Source organism: Candoia aspera, chromosome 7 (genome assembly GCF_035149785.1).
Source record: "Candoia aspera isolate rCanAsp1 chromosome 7, rCanAsp1.hap2, whole genome shotgun sequence".
In the NCBI taxonomy this organism is placed as follows: Eukaryota; Metazoa; Chordata; class Lepidosauria; order Squamata; family Boidae; genus Candoia; species Candoia aspera.
The window spans coordinates 68727133-68748527 of NC_086159.1; the positions used below are offsets into that span (position 1 = coordinate 68727133).

The 21395-nt window shown below is 38.7% G+C and overlaps 1 protein-coding gene across 3 annotated transcripts in view; it reads left to right on the forward strand.

Moving 5' to 3' along the window:
- The window catches only part of ATXN7L1 (ataxin 7 like 1), an 85716-nt gene extending 65823 nt beyond the window's left edge, over positions 1–19893 (forward strand). For 2 of the 3 annotated variants that reach the window (XM_063308032.1, XM_063308033.1), the window contains 7 exons: positions 3118–3200; positions 5832–6088; positions 7206–7398; positions 9841–9962; positions 12485–13418; positions 14435–14509; positions 17377–19893. In XM_063308032.1, the coding sequence (XP_063164102.1) occupies positions 3118–3200; positions 5832–6088; positions 7206–7398; positions 9841–9962; positions 12485–13418; positions 14435–14509; positions 17377–17418 (1706 nt within the window). In that variant the 3' untranslated portion in view covers positions 17419–19893. The remainder of the gene's footprint in view (positions 1–3117; positions 3201–5831; positions 6089–7205; positions 7399–9840; positions 9963–12484; positions 13419–14434; positions 14510–17376) is intronic. The other variant, XM_063308031.1, reaches the window with a different exon arrangement.
- Positions 19894–21395: the final 1502 nt, after the last annotated feature.

The following is a 21395-nucleotide window of genomic DNA, read 5'->3' on the forward strand; positions in this document are numbered from 1 at the left end:
TTCCAATGACACTGATTTCCAAATTAAGTTGTATTCAGTCAACTACTGTATTACCGCTTCATACATTTGGAACTCTAATGCTACACCTGATGATAGAAGATACAAAAACATTAATAATATTTCTCATTAGTAAATATTTGCAGTTTTGTTCAGAAATCCGTATGTGCCATAGATGGCTAACATTCAGCATTGTGATAATTCAGTGAAATAACTGACAAGTTTGTTGATTTTCTTAAGTAGTGATGTGATTAGAGCCGTTCAGTGAAACAGTTCTGAAAGGCTGTATTTGAGTACTATTAATTTGTCACTTGAACTTTGAGCAAATACTAAACTGTAATTTGGCTTGATAAGGAAAACATGTCAGGTTTTTTTTATTGGCAATGGTAGAAGACGTGTTATGAAGGAAGTTACAACAGTTACTTTCTGCATCCATTGCATAAGAGTGAATGACTATAGCAAGCTTCCTCAACCTAATGACTCCCAATTACAAGAAGTCATGCTAGAGCTTGTAGTCAGCACATCTGGAGACAACAGGCTTGGGAAGGCTGATTGCACTGTAGCTTTAATTAACCAATTTCAAGATGGCAGCAATAATAATAATAATAATAGGGCATTTTCCTAGTGGAACCCAACTTCTCTCCATCCATACCTCAGCTGTGAACAGTTTTCCACTAGCTGAAGAACTCAAAACTACAGTATGTGCTAACTGCAACCAGAGGACAGGCTCAATTTTGATAATAATTGATGAAGATCTACAACTGCAGGATACCTCCCCATATACCATGGTTTATTTTTTTTTCAACATTTCAACATCCTCTGCTTTGGATGGTACAACCAAGAGGCAATCATGGTTGATCTTTAAAGGCTGTGATGCGACAATCCACAACAACGGCAGTGTGATATCCTGTACTGAGAGAATAGCTGTATCCTATATAGGGTAACTAAACAGTATCCTCTTTCTCAGCATTGGCTGGTCCTCAATTGGAGTATGGTGTTCTGTACTAGGTGCCAGAATGCAAGAACGTTGTCAGCAAAGAGGAAAAGATTCAGTGGATTCTGTGAGGAGGGTGACAGAAGGTCCAGCAGGCAAGTCATATAAGGAGAGGCTGAAGGAGCTGGGTATGTCTACTTAGAGAAGATTAAGGGAAGATCAATATTGTAAAAGGATGTGAGAAAGAAAAGGAGGAACAGGTGTTCATCTCTCGCAATGATCTGATTTACATGTCATGCCAAACCATGGCTGGGCATGACATGAGCAAGCCTTGAATTTGCATGTTCCCTCCATTCTTAATGTGTTCCACCTCCCTCCCTAAGTTCTATTAAGCAGTTGTATCCAGATGGCAAAGTGTGGTTTATACGGTTTTTACTTTCCCGACTGGAAAAAAATATATATCGGAGGAGGAGGAGGAGGAGGAGTTCAGCTAAAAACTGAAGCACCTAGAAAGGAAATCTTTGTAATGATTACAAGAATGGAGAATTTTCAGCCATTCACAGGAAATGAATTAATTTTAGACTTCAGTGTGCAATCTGAAAAGCTGACGAGTGGAAAGAAACTGTCAGAAAATGGCCATCTGAATCCATTCTGAAAGTTCCTATCATATCCCTGCTTTGCAGGAGTTAAAATTGTGACAATTTTTATTGTTGGAACAAATTTCTGATGCCATTAATTAACCCCTTCCTGTCTTCATCAGATATTCAGAATTCTCAGACATTTGCATTGTGAGAGAGTGCCCTGTTTTGCTGTGTTTTTTTAATAGCATAACTGGAGAGAGCCAATTTTGTTTGTAACTATGAAGAACAGGAATTGGTGTTTGACATTAGTCAAACTCAATTTTTCATATGTAATGAAGCTTTGTATAAACAGGGCTTTGTCTAATCCTTAAATTCCAGGACAGCAGTAGGACACTCTGACACCCCAGATGTTGTTGAACTACAGTTCCGAACATCCATAGGCAGCATAGCTGAGGGTCAAGGATGGGGAATTGAAGATAAACATCTGGAGGGCCACCAGTTGCCTATACCTGCTCTAAAGTTTCCTTGCTATGTAGCAATTCCTCTCGATTCAATGGAAAAACAGTGGTTTCCTAGATCACAGACTGTAGGTGTTACAATATGCGGGTCCAGGGGTGTCCAGGGAAGTGTCAAAAAAGTCAAGATGGCAGCCACAGCCATGTGGTTGAAGCCTGCCCCTTTTTATGTGTTGCGGCTTTGATTGCTTGGTTGTGGCGACCATCTTGACATACACATATACACACACGCCACAGACACCTCTGGGTAGGTCTAAGCCAACCTAATGAGGTGTTGTCTTTATTGATCCTATGTACAAGGGTTGTCCCCTACCTTTTTTAGTAGAGCACAGACATAGAAGTGCTCTTCTGCTCCATCAATCTATTTTATTCCGTACTTCAGAATCCAGCCTTTGATTGCTTTTGATATATAACTTCCATAGATATTTTCCTCATATCCACCCACCTACAAAAAAAAATCCATTACATTTCATGTTGAGTTTGGCACAAGCTGCAGATCCTTCAAGTCAAAATTGACTTAATATGCATGCATGCATACATACACGGACCTTTGTTTTCTTGTCAGCAATATGGAAATGGTTTGCTCTTACCTTTTGCCCATCCCATCTGACCTCCACAATTTCCTGATGGCCTCCTGTCTAATTTTTGCAGTCAGGCAAGGTCAGCTAAGTGCTGCCACCTAGAGGTCTTGTATATTACACACACATGGTACAGAGGACAGACCTATTTGGGTTGCTCTTTTTGGTATCCTTAACTCACAGAGTAGGTGATTCCGGTGGATGGCCATTCTCACAGTGTAGTTTAAGGGTAGTGCTTTCAAGCCTTTTGTTAGTTCAGAACAGCGAAACTCTACTTATTAATAATTGGATTATCTAATCATTTCTTGTAGAACATATGTCTACTGTGCATATGTCTGTATATGGTATCTCAATGAAAATAGGCTAAAAGCAGAAGGAAATGAGAACAGTTAAAGAAAAAGCACTATTTTTACATATCTATTTTGATGTGCAATCTTGTAGTGTCTTCAGTTTCATTCATGTAATTTATGTTGTTGCTTTTTTTTAAGAACCTATTTATGTATTTTAAACAGAAAGAGAGTTTGACCCAAATAAACATTGTGGAGTATTGGATCCTGAAACAAAGAAACCCTGCACGAGATCACTCACTTGCAAGGTAACTTTCTTCACAGTTCAAATATAGTAATACTTTGACATAGTTAGTTGTTTCAGATGTGCCTGTTGAAGGCTATAGTTATTCTTCTGTTGGGATAGTTTTAGGTCACTGCTTTTCAACCTTGGCCACATTAAGATGTGTGGGTTTCAACTCCCAGAATTCTGGGAGCTGGCTGGGGAATTCTGGGAGTTGAAGTCCACACATCTTAAAGTTGCCATGGTTGAGAAACACTGTCTTAGATCACCAATAGTAACCAAAGGTTTCTAGTATCCAAAGAGGTAATCAGATGAGCATGAAAAGAAAAGTCTTAACGTCTCACAGTTACAACGAAACTCTGACTTTAAATTTGCGGCTGCATGAGAAATGGTATGCCCTTAATTACAAGGTTTCTTACAGTGGAAATACATAAATTATTCACAAATTATTTAATTATAATATTGGTTAACTCAGAGGAGCAGCAGTTTTTGAACCAAGTTACATCTAGTGGAGAGTGCTCCAAAGACACAGCCAGATGATTTAAATATTGTTAAGCTCTTAACAAAAATCAGACAGACCATGGTGCCTAGTTCTGGCTGGCAAATGCACAAATTATGTAGCATGTATTTATTAGCTGCTGGCATTTCACTTAATCTTACCCTGTAAAGCCCTCCATCCTTTTCAAAGCAGCAGTAATAATTTCAAACAGTAATAATTTGCACACTTTATTGGGATGAGAAGGATGTAGAAAGCCTGATCAGCCCTTAAAAAAAACCAAGTAAACTATACAGCGAGGGTCATCAGGACAGTTACAGAAGTGGGGTGAGAGTTTTATTGCCCTTCCTTCCTACAATTCTGCACACTGCTGCTGCTCTGTTGCCATTAGCAGTGGAGGAAAGGGCAATCAGTTTTCTGCCACAAGAGTAGGTTGATTAGCAGATATTGAGGGTCTGAGACTCTCTGCAAATAAAGGAAATCAAAGCTACAGGTTGTCCGTAGGTGGGTTATGCTGAATATATTTCAGTGTTCTTTGATTCTGGAGGGAAGAAACATCTATTAAAAACATGTGTAGTACTGAAAAACTCTGTAACCCTATCAGCATCACACCTTGATCCAAGGTTACCTATTATGTTCAGTTTGCTGTAACTACTTCCATCTAGAGCAGTGTTTCTCAACCTTGGCAACTTGGAGGAGGGGGGCCTCCAAGTCACTGTGGACTCCTGGTAACTGCCTGGACAAGTCCCTGCAGTTTCTTGGCAAGGTTTTTCTGAAGTGGCTTGCCATTGCCTCCTTCCTAGGGCTGAGAGAGTGTGCCTGGCCCAAAGCCAACCAGCTGGCTTTGTGCCTAAGGCAGGACTAGAACTCAGAGTCTTCTGGTTTCTAGCCCAGTGCCTTTAACCTCTACACCAACCTTGCAAATTAACAGCTATGAAGTATTTCTGTTGCAGTTAAAAAGAGGGCTACTTCCAGCTGTGACTTGTAATTCATTAACACTGCAACCTCTTCAACATTGTACTACTTCTAGTGAAGATGGAAGCTTCCTAAAAAAAAAAAATTATCTTCATATGACAGTAACCAAAATTGTCAACATACCAGTATTAAGTATCTATATACTGAAACTAGTGCCTAGTTACCCATACACTAGTAATGCTCCATTTGTTTATCCATTTAAATTATAAAATTAGCATAATGAGCATCCTTTGGTTATCCTAATATGTATAATAAACATCAAGCCCCATGTAGATGACCAAGACCAAGGAAGCAAGAGTGACATGGATTTCAAGAAGTTCTTTTTAATGCTAGTCTGGGATAAATACAGAGTCTTGTAAGCTGTTAAGAAGAATTTCCCAGCATTAATTGTAATTAATCAAAGTGGGGTCTTTTTGAAGTGCTTTTTCCCAGATTGCTCAGCACCTGGGCTGCATTGCCTTTTTTGAGATAAACTTTCAACTGATTCTCTTCCAGCTTTCCCATCAAATAACCTGTTATCCTCTAGATGTTTGAACTACAGTCCTGTAATTCTTGGCCATGCTGCCTTTGGTTACAGGTAGTTCTTGACTTACAACCAAAATTGGGACCAGAACTTTCATTGCTAAGTGAGGTGGTTGTTAAGTGAGTCGTGCCCAATTTTACAACCTTTTCTGTTGCTGTCATTAAGTGTATCACATGGTCATTAAGCAAATCCAGCTTCCCCCATTGACTTTGCCTGAAAGCCGGCTGGGAAGGTCGCAAGTGGTGATCATGTGACCCTGGGATGCTGCAACTGTCATAAATACATGCTGTTTGCCAAGCGGCTGATATTTGATCACGTGACCTCAGGGATGCTGCGACAGTCGTAAGTGTGAGGACCAGTCCTAAGTCACTTTTTTCAGCACCGTCATAACTTTGAATGGTCACTAAACTAATGGTCATAAGTCAAGGACTACCTGATGAAAACTAACAACCTAAACATCTTGCAGATCCCACGTTGTGTATCTCATACTATTTTCTTAGCAGCAAAGTAGTATTTCCCTACAGTTCAGATTCCACAGAAGACATGAACTGATGTATTAAATACTTCACCCAGTTTATCTTCCAGTTTAATACTTAATGTAAATATAGAATTGCTACTTTTAATTTCTCACCACAATTATTTTAACCAATTTATTTTTTTAGACTCATTCCCTTAACCATCGGCGAGCAGTTCTGGGCCGCAAAAAGCAGTTTGACATCCTTCTAGCTGAACACAAAGCTCGATCCCGGGATAAAGAAGTGACAAAAGACAAGGAACACCCACAATCTATAAGGGAGGTGCATCTGAGCCAACCCATATCGGGGCCAGATGTTCTGGCAGGAACATCCATGAACTCTGGGCAAGAACCTAAAGGGCCATCACCTGCAAAATCTAGACAGCCTAACTCAGTATTTCCTAGGTGAGCACCATCTGGCCTTCAGCCATAAGTCCTTTGTATTATGTTTTGCTGGGCTGCTCAATTCTTTTCCATCTCTTTATTTTTGAGCTGCATTGTTTTATGCCCCTATTAAGAAGTATTTTAATTGATTGTTGTATGCCACCCAGAATCACTTCTTTTGAGATGGGTGGCTATATACATTTGATTAGCAAATAAATACATAAATATTTTTCTAACTGCTACTTAATAGGGGTATAAAATAATGCAGCTGAGAAATGAGTGAAAAATTATCTTGAAGACCTTTGAAACAAATTATGCAGCATGTATTTGCTGAGAAAGTGGAAGATTTCTAGATTTCTCAATTCTGCTATTTTGTACAGAAGGTGTTGCAAAAATTCAGGAACTGTTATTGAGAGCTTAAATTCTGTGAAATGAATTAATTATTGAAGTGGCTCTCATTAGCTTATGCCTACTTTATATGGTTCATAAGAATGTGAACGTTAGAATGTCTCAACCTGGAATAGGAACAGGATAAATGCGTGTTGAAATATACTCTTTTATGACTAGATTTCCTACTGTGGCTCCTAAAAGGTCTAACAGAAACCAACACCTTCTGAAAAAGAATTACGCAAAATTATGTGAAATCAGAACTCAACGGTTTAGTTCCCAACTGTAGATTTCCAAACTTCTGAGCTTCTGGTTAGAATTCCATCAACTGCAATGTGATTTACAGTGATTATGGAATCACAGAATATAGCTAAGTTTCACTATATGTTTCAGTTTTTATAGGAAGTCTTTAACTCAAGTCTTTCTGACTTAAACCTATGTACATACAGTTGAATTCTCTGGATATTTTTTCAGAGATCAATCCTATTGAATACCAAGGAACTTATTGCTAGGTAAGGGTGTACCTATTTGCAAAAGGTTTTCATTCTCGGCATGCTCAGTGGGGAATATATTCCCTTAAAAGACAGACAAGTCACATCTTAAGCTAACGCTGTCAGTATTCTTTTTTTTTTCTGGGAAACCGCCTGTAGAACTTCTGTGCTGAACTGATGTGACCCTATGATGTGTTTATTTAACTGTCAAATTTATACAGCCACCCATTTCACGGACGTAATGTTTTAACCTCTCCTAGATCCTCCTCTACAAATAGCATAAACAGCAGCACTTCTTCAAATCATACCGGGTACGTACAAGAATTGCCTCTACCAGCCATGGGAGGAGAGTTACCCTGCAGATTATCCAGCGATGAAGGAGAAGTAGAAGGATCAGAAGAAGCAGAAAAATTAGACTGCTCCTATTCCGGGCACCATCCTCGGCCTCTTGGGGTATATTTCTTTCTTCTTGTCATCCTATTTGTTGGTGGCATTTAAGGCAGGCTGGATATTAGGGCTATGTCAAGCATTCCAAAGAGGCCCTTTATAAACTGCGTTGGCCCAAAGGAGCACCCCTCCTCAAAGCATTCAAGGAGCTCCATGGTTTGGAAGCCTTGATGTGGCTGCTTCAAAGGCAGCCTCTGGCTGTCTGGGAAGATGTGCAAGTACAGTACAGCTCTTGGCTTTGCTGGTATTCCCAGCAGGTGTGTTGTGCATGTATGATAGGCATGTGCAGACGATTTGGGAAGATCTTTGAAGCAGCAGTGCCAAGTCTTCTGGAGGACACAGATGCTTTAGTGCAGTGTTTTTCAAACTTAGCAACTTTAAGATGGGTGGACTTCAACTCCCAGAATTCCCCAGCCAGCCCATGGGGAGTTGAAGTCTCTTAAAGTTGCCGAGTTTGAAAAAGACTGCTTAGGTGTATCAGCAAGGGAGTGTATTATTTGTACCAAGATCCTTTGCAAAGTACTCTATTCAAATTTTTCACAGCCCTATTGTCTACCTTTTATGAAATAACCTTGTTGCCAAAAGGATGTGCATTATCTATATACTGTTGTGTGTGGACAACACAAAGTTTACTTCAGTTTGCTTAATTGCTCACATAGTAGACAGGCTGTCTTGGAATTCATTTAACACTTTACGAAGCACAGAGCTTCCTGGTCTTAACACCACAGCTCTGCCAGGTGAGCAATTAAGAAACAGGAATGAGAGTTGGCATGACTCATTTTCTTAGTCTTGAATCAGAACACAATAGCTAGCAGTGTTTTGGCCACAAGCCCTGTTGCCATTTTGGTTGTTACCCTAGTAGACTTGTATGTTTCAGGAAGACAGAGATCACATGTAAATAAAAAAACATGAAATAAATGCTTTATTTTATCCATAATGCCTTGGAATCCTCTAGATTTCATAAGCATTGTTGGTATCATTGTCTTCTGAACTCCTTTCCACATTTAATTTAATAGTGTTATATTATTATTAACCATCTGCTCTGCAGTCAACCTGCTGCAAGCCAGCCTGGTTGTCCCTGCTTTTTTCCTCCCACCCCATCAGTTTAGAGTTTTATTACGACCATCTGCTGCCAAATTAGAAGCTATTTCTCTTTTGTTTATATTCTCTTGGATTACCCGAGTCCCCCAAAATCCACAAGCAAATTAGTTAAAGTACTTGCACAATTCTGCAAGCTTAGAGGGCCTTCCCTTTGAACAGTATATTTTATATTTATTTTTTAAAAGTACTGTATATCTACAAACATTTCATTTTTGTAGAATTAGTATATTTGATCCAGCACATCAATATCCCCGGCAGGGGGTCTCTGAGATTAAATCTACCTTCCAGTAGAAGATTCAGTTTAAAGAGTAGAGTGTTGCAGTTCTATAATTCTATACAAGTCTACTTGGAAATAACTGAGTTTGGCACTGAAGAAATATGCCAAGGACCATGGACTTGAATTTAAGTAGCAAAGATACTAGGTTCAGATCTCTGCTCAACTAGAGGGATCATCCTTTTTCTTGGGGCAAATCAGGCTTAAGGTTAAGAGGCAAAACAAATGCATGCCACTATTATTTGTAATGTACAGTAATTGACTATAAACAGCCATGTATTTAAATACTTGTGTTTCCAGCAATAAATGCAAAAATGACCATGACCATGAACACATGAACATGTGGCCATTTCGTTGTTATGGGGAATTTTTGTCCAGTGGCTGTGTTTGTGCCATTCACAACTGACTGTGTTGTTTAGGTACTTTGTCATTAAATTCTTTTTGTTTCTAAACTGGCAAAACTGAGATCTGAAAAACTGTTTCCTCCTAGATTACATTGAGAAAGTCTTGATACTCCAGTCTAAATCATTAGGCCTTCTATCACTTAAAGATGCTTCACATACAAACAGAATTCTAATTTCCTTTGTGAAAAGGATAGCCATTCTTCTTCGCCTTATCTATATTATTACTGGTAGTGTACATAGGTAATTTTTTATTAGCCATAGGAAAGAAAGCACTATAATAGCGACAATAAAGGTTATAAGATCCCCATAACATACAGTTTAGTATAATACTATTACCATTTGTAGATGCAAATAACTGAAATGAAAGTTCTGGATTCCCTTCATGTATTAGTTGAGCAGTTACTATTAGTACACTATTGTAGTGAGCATAATTATTCTTAATTTTTATAAGAATCAAAAATTTTGGAAAATGAAATTCAGACAGAAAAATGTGATAGATAAGGTCACTTCTAAATGGAAGTCCAGTTAAAGGGGGAAGACCATGCTTTTCCTTCCTACAGTAATGTCACTTAGCAAGGCAGTAGTCTAATCAACATTTAGAAAGCCAGGACAAGTTGATGTGATAATTAAAATACTGTTCTGTCTTGTTCCCTTCTCTTTCTTTCCTAGTTCTGTTCATTTGGAAGTCACTTGATGGGAAGAGGATACTATGTATTTGATAGAAGATGGGATCATTTTCGGCTAGCACTAAATTCTATGGTAGAAAAACACTTGAACTCACAAATGTGGAAGTAAGTATATCTATATTGCTTATCATGGCAAAAAATATTAACTTAATAGTGTTCTGTGAAAAAAAATGACACGTCTATCAGGGAAACAAATAATGTGTAAATCTAATGCTAAAGGAGGGACAATAGTAACACTGGTGAATAATTTTAGTAACCACAATGTAGTAACGTATTAGCTACGTTTTGGGGAAGTTTATTTATTTATTTGCTTACATCTTAGGAGAAATACGCTACTCCACTCAGAAAAGATTCTTAGGGGGTTACATAAGATGTAACAATAAGATAGTTAAAAAAAATAAGAAGAAAAACATTAGAAAAAAGTAAAAAAACAGATAAAATCTAAAAATCTAAAGCCTAGCCTATTTTCCCAATTTCTAAATGCAAGTTTAAGTTTGCTCTTAAATATATAAAAATGGATGGTACACATGATAATCAAACCTGACTCTTCGTTATTACGTGGATGCAGTTTTCTTTGCAGCAGTGTAGAAGTGATATACCACTGCTTTCCTCTAGATGTTTGGTTGATATCCTTATCCAATTCTGCTTAGATTCTGAATTCATTTCTGAATACTACAAGGGTTGAATGAAAAGTAATGCCTCCAATTTTATAAGTCACCAGCGGATGGCAGTACTGATGTGCTAAAGCTCTGTCATGTTCTTTAGCATCTGTTCTTTGACTTCAGTTGGCGGGAAGTTACTGTGAGAAAAGGTTGAGCTTCTACTGAAATAGCCTACAGTGAGTACTCGTCAGTGTGCTTTAAGCAACACCCCATGATTGAATTTTTGATTGCTGAAGGAATCTCTCCAATGGAAATTCATTACCGAATGCAGATTGTTTATGGTGATGTCTGTGTTGACATGAATACTGTGTGTCACTGGGCCAAAAAAATGTAAAGATGGTGAACTGGGAAGAACTGATTTGAAGTGGAGAACCTATGGAGAAGTGGTGAACCTGTGACAGCAATTAATAAGTTTTATATGAAAAAGGTTGATGAACTGATTAAGAGGTGGATCACTCAAAGGGAAATTTCTGTCATGCTTGGCATTTCATAGGGAGGCATGGGTCACCTTATTGATATTCTTCAATATCAGAAAGTTTGTGCAAGATGGGTTACTCCAAGTTTGTGCAAGATGGGTTACTCCCATGGTGACAGCACAGGTGAAAGGTTCAAGAGTTGAAATTTGCCAGCAGTTGTCATGCTACAAGAATGAAGGTGAGAAATTTCTTCAAGCATCGTGATAGCCAATGAAACATGGACTCATCGTTACAACCCAGAAATGAAGCATCAGTCCATGAATATCATCACAAACCTTTGCCTGCCAAACCCAGGCTTCAGCAGAAAAACTCATGGTTATAGTTTTTTGGGATGCAGATGGTATTTTTCACATGAAATTCCTTGAACCTGATACCACTATCAACTCAGGTCACTACAAGACAACACTCAAAACTTTGAAACAATTATTAAGCAGAATTTGGAAGTGCAAGAAGGAAATTTTGTTGCAACATCACAACACTAGGCCTCACATCTCAGGAGCCACCCAAAAGGCAACTGCAAAATTGGATTTCACTGTCTTACCCCAACCCTCATACAGCCCACACTTGGCACCATGGGACTTCCAACTTTTCCCAAAATTGAAGGAATGACAAGACCAAAAGTGGAGTTCTTTCATGACAGCTTTAAGAAGCTTGTCCATCATTGGCAGAAGTGTGTAGTGAATGGTGATGATTATGTGGAGAAGTAAATACAGGTAACAAAAGAGCTCATTTCAAGGATTATTTTCCTGTTTCATTTATTAAACTATCCATATTTAAACTAAAGTTATGGAGGGGGAATCATTACTTTTTGTCCAACCCTTATAGGATTCTGATTATTTTTAATAAAAGAAGTTCTGGAGACTAGAATGCTTATTATATTGGATACTGATTGTTCGAGTGTATTATAATAGAGTTCTGTGATAACACTGAAATATTGAAAAGTGTTTATAATAAAGGAGATTGAATGATAAGCTTTAGTAACCTGCACGTCAGTTAGATGGAAGACTGAAGGGGTGGCATGTACATGCCCGTGCTAGCTGCATATGTGCATGTCGGCAGGGCAAATAGAAAAAACTAGGACTCGGATAAATAATGTGATAATTCATCTTCATGCAGCAGGATCAGATGAAACACATCTTTAGAATTTGGATACTGCCAACTCTGCTGGGTTCTTAATTGGGATTCTCAAAGTGAATTTAGAAGCCTACTTTATCTTACTTGGTAGGCCGAAATGTTCAGGCAGGGCAGAACAGGCTAAAAGTTGCACGTGAACCAGTGGCCTGCTCTGTGCTAAACAATCTGGAAGTAAAACCAAAGTTTCTGAAGGATTGGAACTGGAGGATAAAACATTAATTGTGGAATTCTGAATTTGTGTTCCTATTTCTTAATCCTTGTAGGACAACTCTGCTTCATTAGCTAAGGATGTTGGGTGGGGTAGAAAGCAAATGTCTCTGTCCCAAAGTGTGTTTCTTTTTCTTCCATGTTTTAGGAAAATTCCTCCTGCAGTTGATAGTCCTATGCCCTCTCCAGCAGCACATATCAGCACCCCCTTCCCAGCCTCAGTTCTGCAACCTTTCAGTAATCCCAGCTCAGCGTATATCCCCTCTGCGCCCATCAGCTCAAGAATTCCTTCTTCCTACATCATGACTTCAGCCATGTTGTCAAATGCAACGTTTGTGACGACGTCGGATACAAATTCCATAACGTCCCACTCCACCGCTTTCCCTCACGTGGCTGCCAGCTTGAGTATCTTAGACTCGGCATTTAAGACACCGTCTGCTATGTCACCCGTTCCGGCGGTCATTCCTTCCCCGTCTCACAAGCCATCCAAAACAAAAACCAGCAAATCCTCCAAAGTCAGAGATATGTTGTGTCGCAGCGACGAATCTTCTAGTAACAAAAAGAAAAAGCTGCCCTCTTCCTCCTCGTTGTCTTTGCAGACTTCCTCCTCGTCTTCGTTTTCAGGGGCGCACAGGAAGAACTGTGTCTTGAATCCCAGTTCCACCCTGAATTCTTACCAGGCAACATCTTCCTATAACAGTATGTCTGTGCACAATGCAAACAACGGAACAAGCCCACTCAGTGCCAAATCAGAGCCCTCAGGACGGACTTCGCTATCAAGTAGCTCGGTGGACTCGGTGAAACATATGAGCATTGTCGTGAACAGTATTGACCCCTCCAGTTTGTCTGTTCCTTCCCTGGTTCACCATTCGGGGGACCAGTCCCTAGCAGCGCACAATGCAGTGTCTTCTTTGCCCCTTTGTTTTGACAAATCAGAAGGGAAAAAACGTAAGAACTCTAGTCCCAGTAGCAAAGCCTGTAAAATCACTAAAATGCCTGGTATGAATAGTGTTCACAAAAAGAGCACTGCCAATCTTATTTCTACGGTGCCAGATACGCCAAACAGCTCCATCTCTCGGCCGGTGAGTCAATCCTTGGTTTGGTTTTATGAGCCGGTCATCGGGTTTTGCTTTCTCTAAGTTGCCTGGGGCAAAACTAACTAATGGGGTACTTATGCCACATCTTGTACACCCACATTTCTTTTGTGTTGGGTGGACTTATCAGTCTGGTTCATAAATAAATAAATACACAGTTATGCCACTACACTAATGTTCATTCTAGAAGTGCACTTTCAACAGTCAGGTGCAATGTGCTCCTCCAACAAACTTTGTCCTGTTGGCTCCTCAAGGAGTAATGATCTTGAGTATGCCAACTATATACTCATCTGTATGCCATGGACACTTACTACAGTTCATTGATATTTGCACATTAGGAGCATGCAAAATGTACCATTACAGAATGTGCCTTATAGGGCCGTGCAGCACCTTGGGTTCAGGACAAAAAGGTGCTTTGGAGACATTGGTCTGCCACTCCTTAGAACAAACATGTCTTTTCCCAAGACTGCACTGCAGCTGTGAAGAGCAACCCACAGTCCCACCGAAGGATGCAGGTGCTGTGTGGAGTTGTAGACAGGTGCTCTATGAGAGCCCCAACATGTTCTGAAGCACATCTTTGTCTTCAAATCCAAAACATTGTACAGTCCAAATGCCTACTGGTTTTGGAAAGTGACTGGAAGGGCAATCACTCTCCAAACCAGGCTTGTGAACTTCCCAAAGACATCCAGTTGGCGACTAGGATACTGAATATTGGGCTAAATGGGCCTATGGCCTGCTCCAGGAGAACTCTTCTTAATATTGTTCACGTTTTCACCTCAGAATGGTCCCTTTTGAAATTTCCAGAAATTCCAGAAAACTCAGAATGGTCCATTTCCGGATTGAAACATTCTGTGACGTTTTTCATATCCTAGGATATGTTGGAAATAAAATGTCCCTTAATGTTTCTGAGAATTTTTTTTTTAAAAAGACAAGAATAGTATGTTCCAATGAAATGTAGAATCTACTGGAAGTAAAGTATGGTCTTTTTTTTTTATAACTTGCAGATTGGAAAAAACAGTGGTGTAGCTTTGTCCCAGTCCAGCCCTTCAAGTACATCAAATCCAATGCACAACAAACAAGTGAGTTCTGGGCTTTTTAAAAATTATATTTAGTCAGTAATGTGCATCACTTAATTGCTGTATTACTGTCAACCAATCTGGCTTCTCCATTACTTTTCTTATCATTCATTCATTCATTTAAAAGTTTTGTATGGCCGCCCATCTTAGAGCACAACTCTGAGCAGCTCACCAGAAAACCAGAAAACTGAAAAGCCGGCACCTCAGTCATCCTCCCAGGATGCCCCAACAACCATCCACAGGCTCCCATCGCTGCCCCAGTGCCTGGATGAAGAGCCAGCTCTTGATGGCCTTCCAAGGCTGGGGGAGTGCTGCTGGATTGCTAGGGGGAGAGTGTTCCATAAGGTAGGGGCAGCCACAGAAAAGACATGTTTCCTAAATCCCACTTGAAGGCAATATTTCAGGAAAGGGACCTGGAGCATGCCTACCCTAGCCAATCTAGTGGGATGGGCAGATACCCTCAGGGAAAGGCAGTCCCACAAATAACCTGGAACCGTGCCATGTAAGGCTTTGAAGATAATAACCAGCACCTTGAATAGAAATGTAAACTTAATTGAAATTCACTCTGCATGCCAACTGCTGCGTTCAGAAGCTAGTTTGTTTTATCTGTGATCGGTTCATAAGTAATTATTTGGTCACCTCTTGATGATTCATCACATAAGTTATTTATAAAAACTATTTTTGTATAACATTACAAAGGATCCTGAAGTGGTAACATTAAAAACATCAAAGGAACTGCTGCTGCCCAAATATACATTAGCCCTGCCAGAGTTCTCAAAGAGAGTTCCCCGCTCCCCTCTTAACTGGGGATGAACCCTATTAGATTCAATGGCCCTTAAATATATACAGGATTGCTCTGCTAGGATGCAGCCATATTGTATATGCATTATCAGGGAATAACATAATGGTGTACAAAAGCAAAACTTTTCAAATTTGGAAAGCTTTGCACATCATTTAAAAAAAGCCCATTCTACAAACTAGAATTTGCTTGATCAGAAGGTCGGCGGTTCAAAACCGCGCGGCGGGGTGAGCTCCCGTTGTTAATCCCAGCTCCTGCTCACCTAGCAGTTCGAAAACATGCAAATGTGAGTAGATCAATAGGTACCGCTTTGGCGGGAAGGTAATGGCATTCCGTGAGTCATGCTGGCCACATGACCCGGAAGTGTCCTATGGACAACGCCGGCTCTAAGGCTTAGAAACGGAGATGAGCACCGCCCCCTAGAGTCGGACACGACTGGACTTTACGTCAAGGGAAACCTTTACCTTTACCTTTAAGCAAGTATAGGGTTGTGTAGTATTAAAGTTTGCCTTTTTTTAATGTACAGAAACAGAAAATTCATGGTTTAGCTCAGTGTTTCTCAACCTTGGCAACTTTAAGCTGTCTGGACTCCCAACTCCCAGAATTCCCTAGCCAGCATGGCTGGCTGGGGAATTCTGGGAGTTGAAGTCCAGACAGCTTAAAGTTGCCAAGGTTGAGAAACACTGGTTTAGTTTGTAAGGTAAAACAGCAGTGGAGCCATGAGGATTCTGTGGCTCTCCAAAATATTGCTGAACTACAATTCCCAGCCACTGTGGCAGTAGTGTGAGGGATGATGGCAGTTAGAATTTTGAGTGTTAAGATTAATTTTAAATTTTAAAGGTTTTGTAAAAAAAAAATCATGAGGTGAAAACAATGTTTTCAAATGTTTATTTTTGTGTAGCTGATTTTGAGTATATAATGCAGAGAGTTGAATGCATTGCTGATTTTTATCACAGCTCTTTAAGGCAGGCTTTCCCAATCTGATAGACTTTGGATACGTTGGAATGCAACTCCCATAATCCTGCTAGAAAAGCCTGCAACCAACACCTCTGGAGGGCATCTGAGTGAGGCTGTTTGCATTAAAGTAGTTAGGGATATATCTTTGCAGAATAGGAAACTATGGCCATTAGATGAGGTTTATAGTCCAGGGTTTAAACATCATCTGGAGAATCTCAGTTTTCCATTTTGGTCACAGAAGCTGAGTGAAAAGTGATTCTAAATGAGTACACCAGGTATTTTTGTATAGGTGCTGTTCTATTTCACAAATAACCCTTGTTCAAATATTCTTTATTCCCATGATAGAGTCCAAGTATAATAAAATACCTTTCCAAACAAACCCACCTCCTTCCCAATTTGTACAAATTCCCAGATGTGTATTTAACCATGCATTTTTGGAAGGATGAGGCTTATGTACTTTTTCAACTTTTGGACCAAATCATTTATTGCAACAATTAAGTACAGTATTCTTTAAAAGCCCTAAGTCATTTTATGGAACAATTAAAATATGCTGGCTCTGTCACAAGGCTATACGTTCTACACCAACTTTCCAGCAACTGTTAGAAGTGTTGAATAATTGCAACTCATCCAGTCTTCCACTTACCTGGAATCTGGTTTCAGTGTAAAATCTGCCTTTCACACACTTGAGCAACCTGTGATGAGCCACAACTGCAAAGGAATGTCCTTTCCCCAGATGATGTATTTTGGGTCAGTTCTTTTTCTGAGTGCCCAGAAATAAAAATGATGGTATTTATGTCTGATTATTTAGCCTATGTGCAGCACAATTTAAAATGACCTGCCAGTCATCAAGGTAAGTTATATCCATCATGGGAACATCTGTTATTATGTTTGTTAAACGCTAACTCATCACAGTATTTTATTTATAAAACTGTTTGGGAATACAATTTTTCAAACAACAAAGTGGGTGTGAACTTATCATTTCCTAAAGAAAAACAGAATTGAAACTTGCTTAGAAGCATACATCTTTAGACTGCTGAATTCTGTTTCTTTTTTAAAAAATATTTGTTATAGTCCCATTTGCAACTTAAGATGAACTGTTTATTTTCTCTTTCAGAAGACATTAAATCGGACTGGTAGGATAAGGACTCTTCCGTAACAAGGAAAGCAACCCTCTTTATATTTTTGCAGCCTACTCCAGGAGAGCTTCTTGGTTTCTGTGTCCTGCAGATTTTTCGTAATTTTGTGTTAAAATCTTATTTGAAATCTACATAAAATTGTAGTAATGGTTTACTTTAATTTCTTACACGTATTGGCCTCTGAGCTGTGCAATCAGGCTTGATTTTAATTAATGCCTTTGGAAGAAAATTGCGCATTTTCTCCTTTTTGTTTGTTGCATCAACGGTAACAGTGGACATTTCAAAATAATGCCATTTGTGATTAAAATAGATTCAACAAGCCCATTATTTTAAATTTACAGTAACTTCTGTATTAATTATTGTCCTCGGGATTAAATAAAAATGTTTAGTGCATTTCACAGCAGTATAAAACTGTTGGGGGAGCACAGCCTACCTGTCAATTTTGCTGACTTCTGGCCATAGTGTCAGTGTTCCAGATCCTTTCAACACACTGAAGGGTTTATGCATCTTGCTCCTACCAATATTAACAGGAATGCTGTGTGACCATTTCCTCATACCTAGATGGAGGGGCCCAAGAAATCCATACAATTGCTGTCCTTCGTAAAACATTATTCTAAAAGACAGAAGTTGGGCGTACTGAATTTGCATCAGTAGAATTGCACTGACAATGTTTTACAGGAATTACTGATTTTTTTTAAATGAAAGATTTTGTAATCAGGAAACCAGTAAGGTACTGCAAAATTACTACAAAGGAATTAACTTTTATTTCTACAGAATTAAAAGTGCACTTATATGCAGGTTTATTTACATCTTGGGGGAAAATGAAAATGAATGCAAATAGATGATTAGCTTCTTTTCTTTTAAAGTAAAGGCTTACGGCAGATTTTAAAACATATGAAATGTTTAACAACTGTAAACAAGGCTAGGCCTCTTGGGGGAAATTAGAAAATATTCTCAAAATAATTTTTATAATATTATTCTAATTTATGTTTTCTTATACTTGGGAAGTGACAAGTGTAGTTTCATGAACAGTATGAAACTAAGAAAATTTAAGCAATGGTTGTATTTTTCATGTATTTTGAGTTATGTTTTATTGTACATTCAGATTGAAAAAAATTATGTACATATCTTTATTTTTGCACAATTTTTGTCTTCAGTTGTAGGAACAGAGCCTTGTTTTTTAAAAACTAATTTATTTTGTGTTGTATAGCTGCAGGAGTTATCAAATTTCAGTAGCAAAACAACGCTCCAATTATTGAACTGCTGTTCTATATTTTGAGAAAAACCTGATGATGATTATGAGTTTCAGTGGCTGCTGAAGGAGCAATTTAATAATGTTAAGACTTCCTTAGCTTAACATGCATCTATTTTGTAGGAAGCTGGACATTTGAGTGTGTTTTTGGAATAATGCTTATATAGCTCTTCATTTTCAGTGACTTAGGTCTTGCAGCATTTTGGAAACCTAAGTATCAAATAGAGCCCTCCACATTATTGTCCCCTCACATTAAAAAAATCATTTATGTATACTAAAATGGTATATATAATGAAATGCAATTTAAAAATGGAAATGGACTAGACCAGCCTGTATTGTAGTGTAGCATTTGTTAAATAGTTTTTTTTTTTCCTCTCCAACCATCTGCCCTTCTACACACCCCACTTGTCAGAAGACTTTGTGATTTGTTTCCAGCAATAGAGGCACAGAAGCTTTGGTTGTTACACATACGCAATGCATAGGCCCGTCAGCCATATTAAAAAAAGAAAAAAGCAACTTGGATAACTTGTATGCCTTCTTTTGTATCGATGTTAACAATTGTACATAGTGCTGATCAACCTTTGTAGAGAATAGTTTATACAGCATATTCTATTATTGCTGATTCTCAGTGAACTCTTGTTTAAAAGAAGAAAAGAAATTTTTCTATCTACACCTTCTATTTTGTTATGCTGTTTTACCCATGGCACTTTAAGAAAACTTTGGGTTTTACATAGCTGGTCGGTCATGGGAAATAAAAAACTGTTGCACAGAAGTGAAATTTGCACCTCCTCGATTGTGCTTTCCTACTACAGATTTTAGAATCCTTTTTGAGAAGACTTTTGAAGATAGTACATCCAATCATTCTAAAAAAAAATTGCCATATGTGTACAGTCGATTTCTTTTCTACGGACCCATATTTTGTAACACTATTTTCCTTCTTCTGCACCTTTTATGTATTAGCAGTATCAGAGAGAACCCATTCCATGCTTGTGATAATTGTATGTGTTGAAAGTAGATGTAAATAGTAAAATTTATGACTTACAATTTTGGAAAAAAAGAACAAACGTGTATCTGACTGATACTGCCATGGTTCAGCACCAGGCCTGGAGATATTCTCTAGTGGGCGATTGTATTTCTTTTGTTATTTGTTATTCGTTTGTTTTGCTTTATTATAATTATTATAATTATTATTATTATTATTTGTAACATGGCTTTGTAAATAAAATAATTTATATGTTTCTAAGAAAAACGTATGCAATGCTTCATTGCTTTTTAAAAGAAAAGAGCCAGGGTTATCTGGGAAAGATTGTAAGCCCTGATGTGACTCCGTAAAAGATTTTACTAGGGTCTACTCTGAAACAGAAATCCACTTTCTTCCCAAAAGAAGAAAGCATAGCTCTGTTTTACTGCTGGTCAATACAAAGGCTCTGGCCCACAACGTTCCACCCCAGCGCATATTCCACCCCATGTAGTTGGCACCATCAAAAACAGAAAAAGCCCCAAACAACCTCAATTACGCACAAAAGCCCCAGTGAAAAGGATTTAATGACTCAATATTTGTCTCACGCTACAATCTTACTGACAACCTTTACAAAAGAAAGGCCTTTGATCTTCAAGGAGAAGACAGAGGTGAATATTTTCCGGTCATTTCAGAGCCATGTGACAATGATAGATTTCACTAGGAGCTCTGAAAAAGCCTGGCCGCCTTAAATCAACACAAACTGAGTTAATTGGCAAGCATTATGTACCATGCCCCATAAGGATATTTTAACAAAGCCATAATGGCTGGATTCACCACACTGCACTAAAGCAGAACCACATTAAAAAAATCTGGACTTAGCAAAATTAATCCAGTGGGAAATTAACCAACATTTTCCTTCTGTCTGTGGACAGAGAAGCAAGCAACAGAGCTATAAAATAAACTCACTGCTGCAGCAGGTATTTCTACCACTTTGTTTTCATCTTGTAAACAAGTGGAGGAACTTCCATGCTTCTACTTCAGGGGTGTGACTATTGCCAATAAGGCCCCCAAACGCCATACCAGCCATTCCTTTAAAATATGCAATACATCAGATTCAAAGGGAAAACATGCTTTGGAGCATGCAGAGGTACCAATCTTGAACTCCTTAAAGGAGACACACTGAAGGGTAACTAATTTTCGGATGTTGCACACTGGTGGCATTTTCACACTCATTGTTCTGAAGCATCTTTCTGCCTTGAAAGCCAAAGTATTATATTGCCCTATTAACCAGCCACCACAAAGCTGTCTAGGAGATCTGCTGAAGAGTGGGGCTGCCAAACATTGGAGAAGGTACACTGAATAAGTATTTACCAACTATTATGCAGAGGTTTACTAGGTCATGGAACGTGGTCACTGAGACAGACTTCTGATCCTCTCCAGTAACCTAATCCTATATGGATTATGCTTCTGGTTTAGCATCCTGTATGAACTGCATCTAATCTGGTTTAACATTATCTACAAACCAAACCATTATGACTTGTTCAAATGTTTTTTTTTTAAACAAAAACCTTTGCTAGCAATCTTTCAGGGGTTTCCAGCTTTCCTGGAAATACATGGAATCTGGGGTGTTCATGAATAGCCTGTGTTGTATCTCTGGGCTAATAAATTTAGGATAGTAACATGCCCTGAGACTAATAGCCTCGGGGCATGTTATTATTTACTTAAATGTCCAAATAGTCTACTTAAATGTTTAAACAATCTCCAGCTAATAAAGGAGTCTCAAA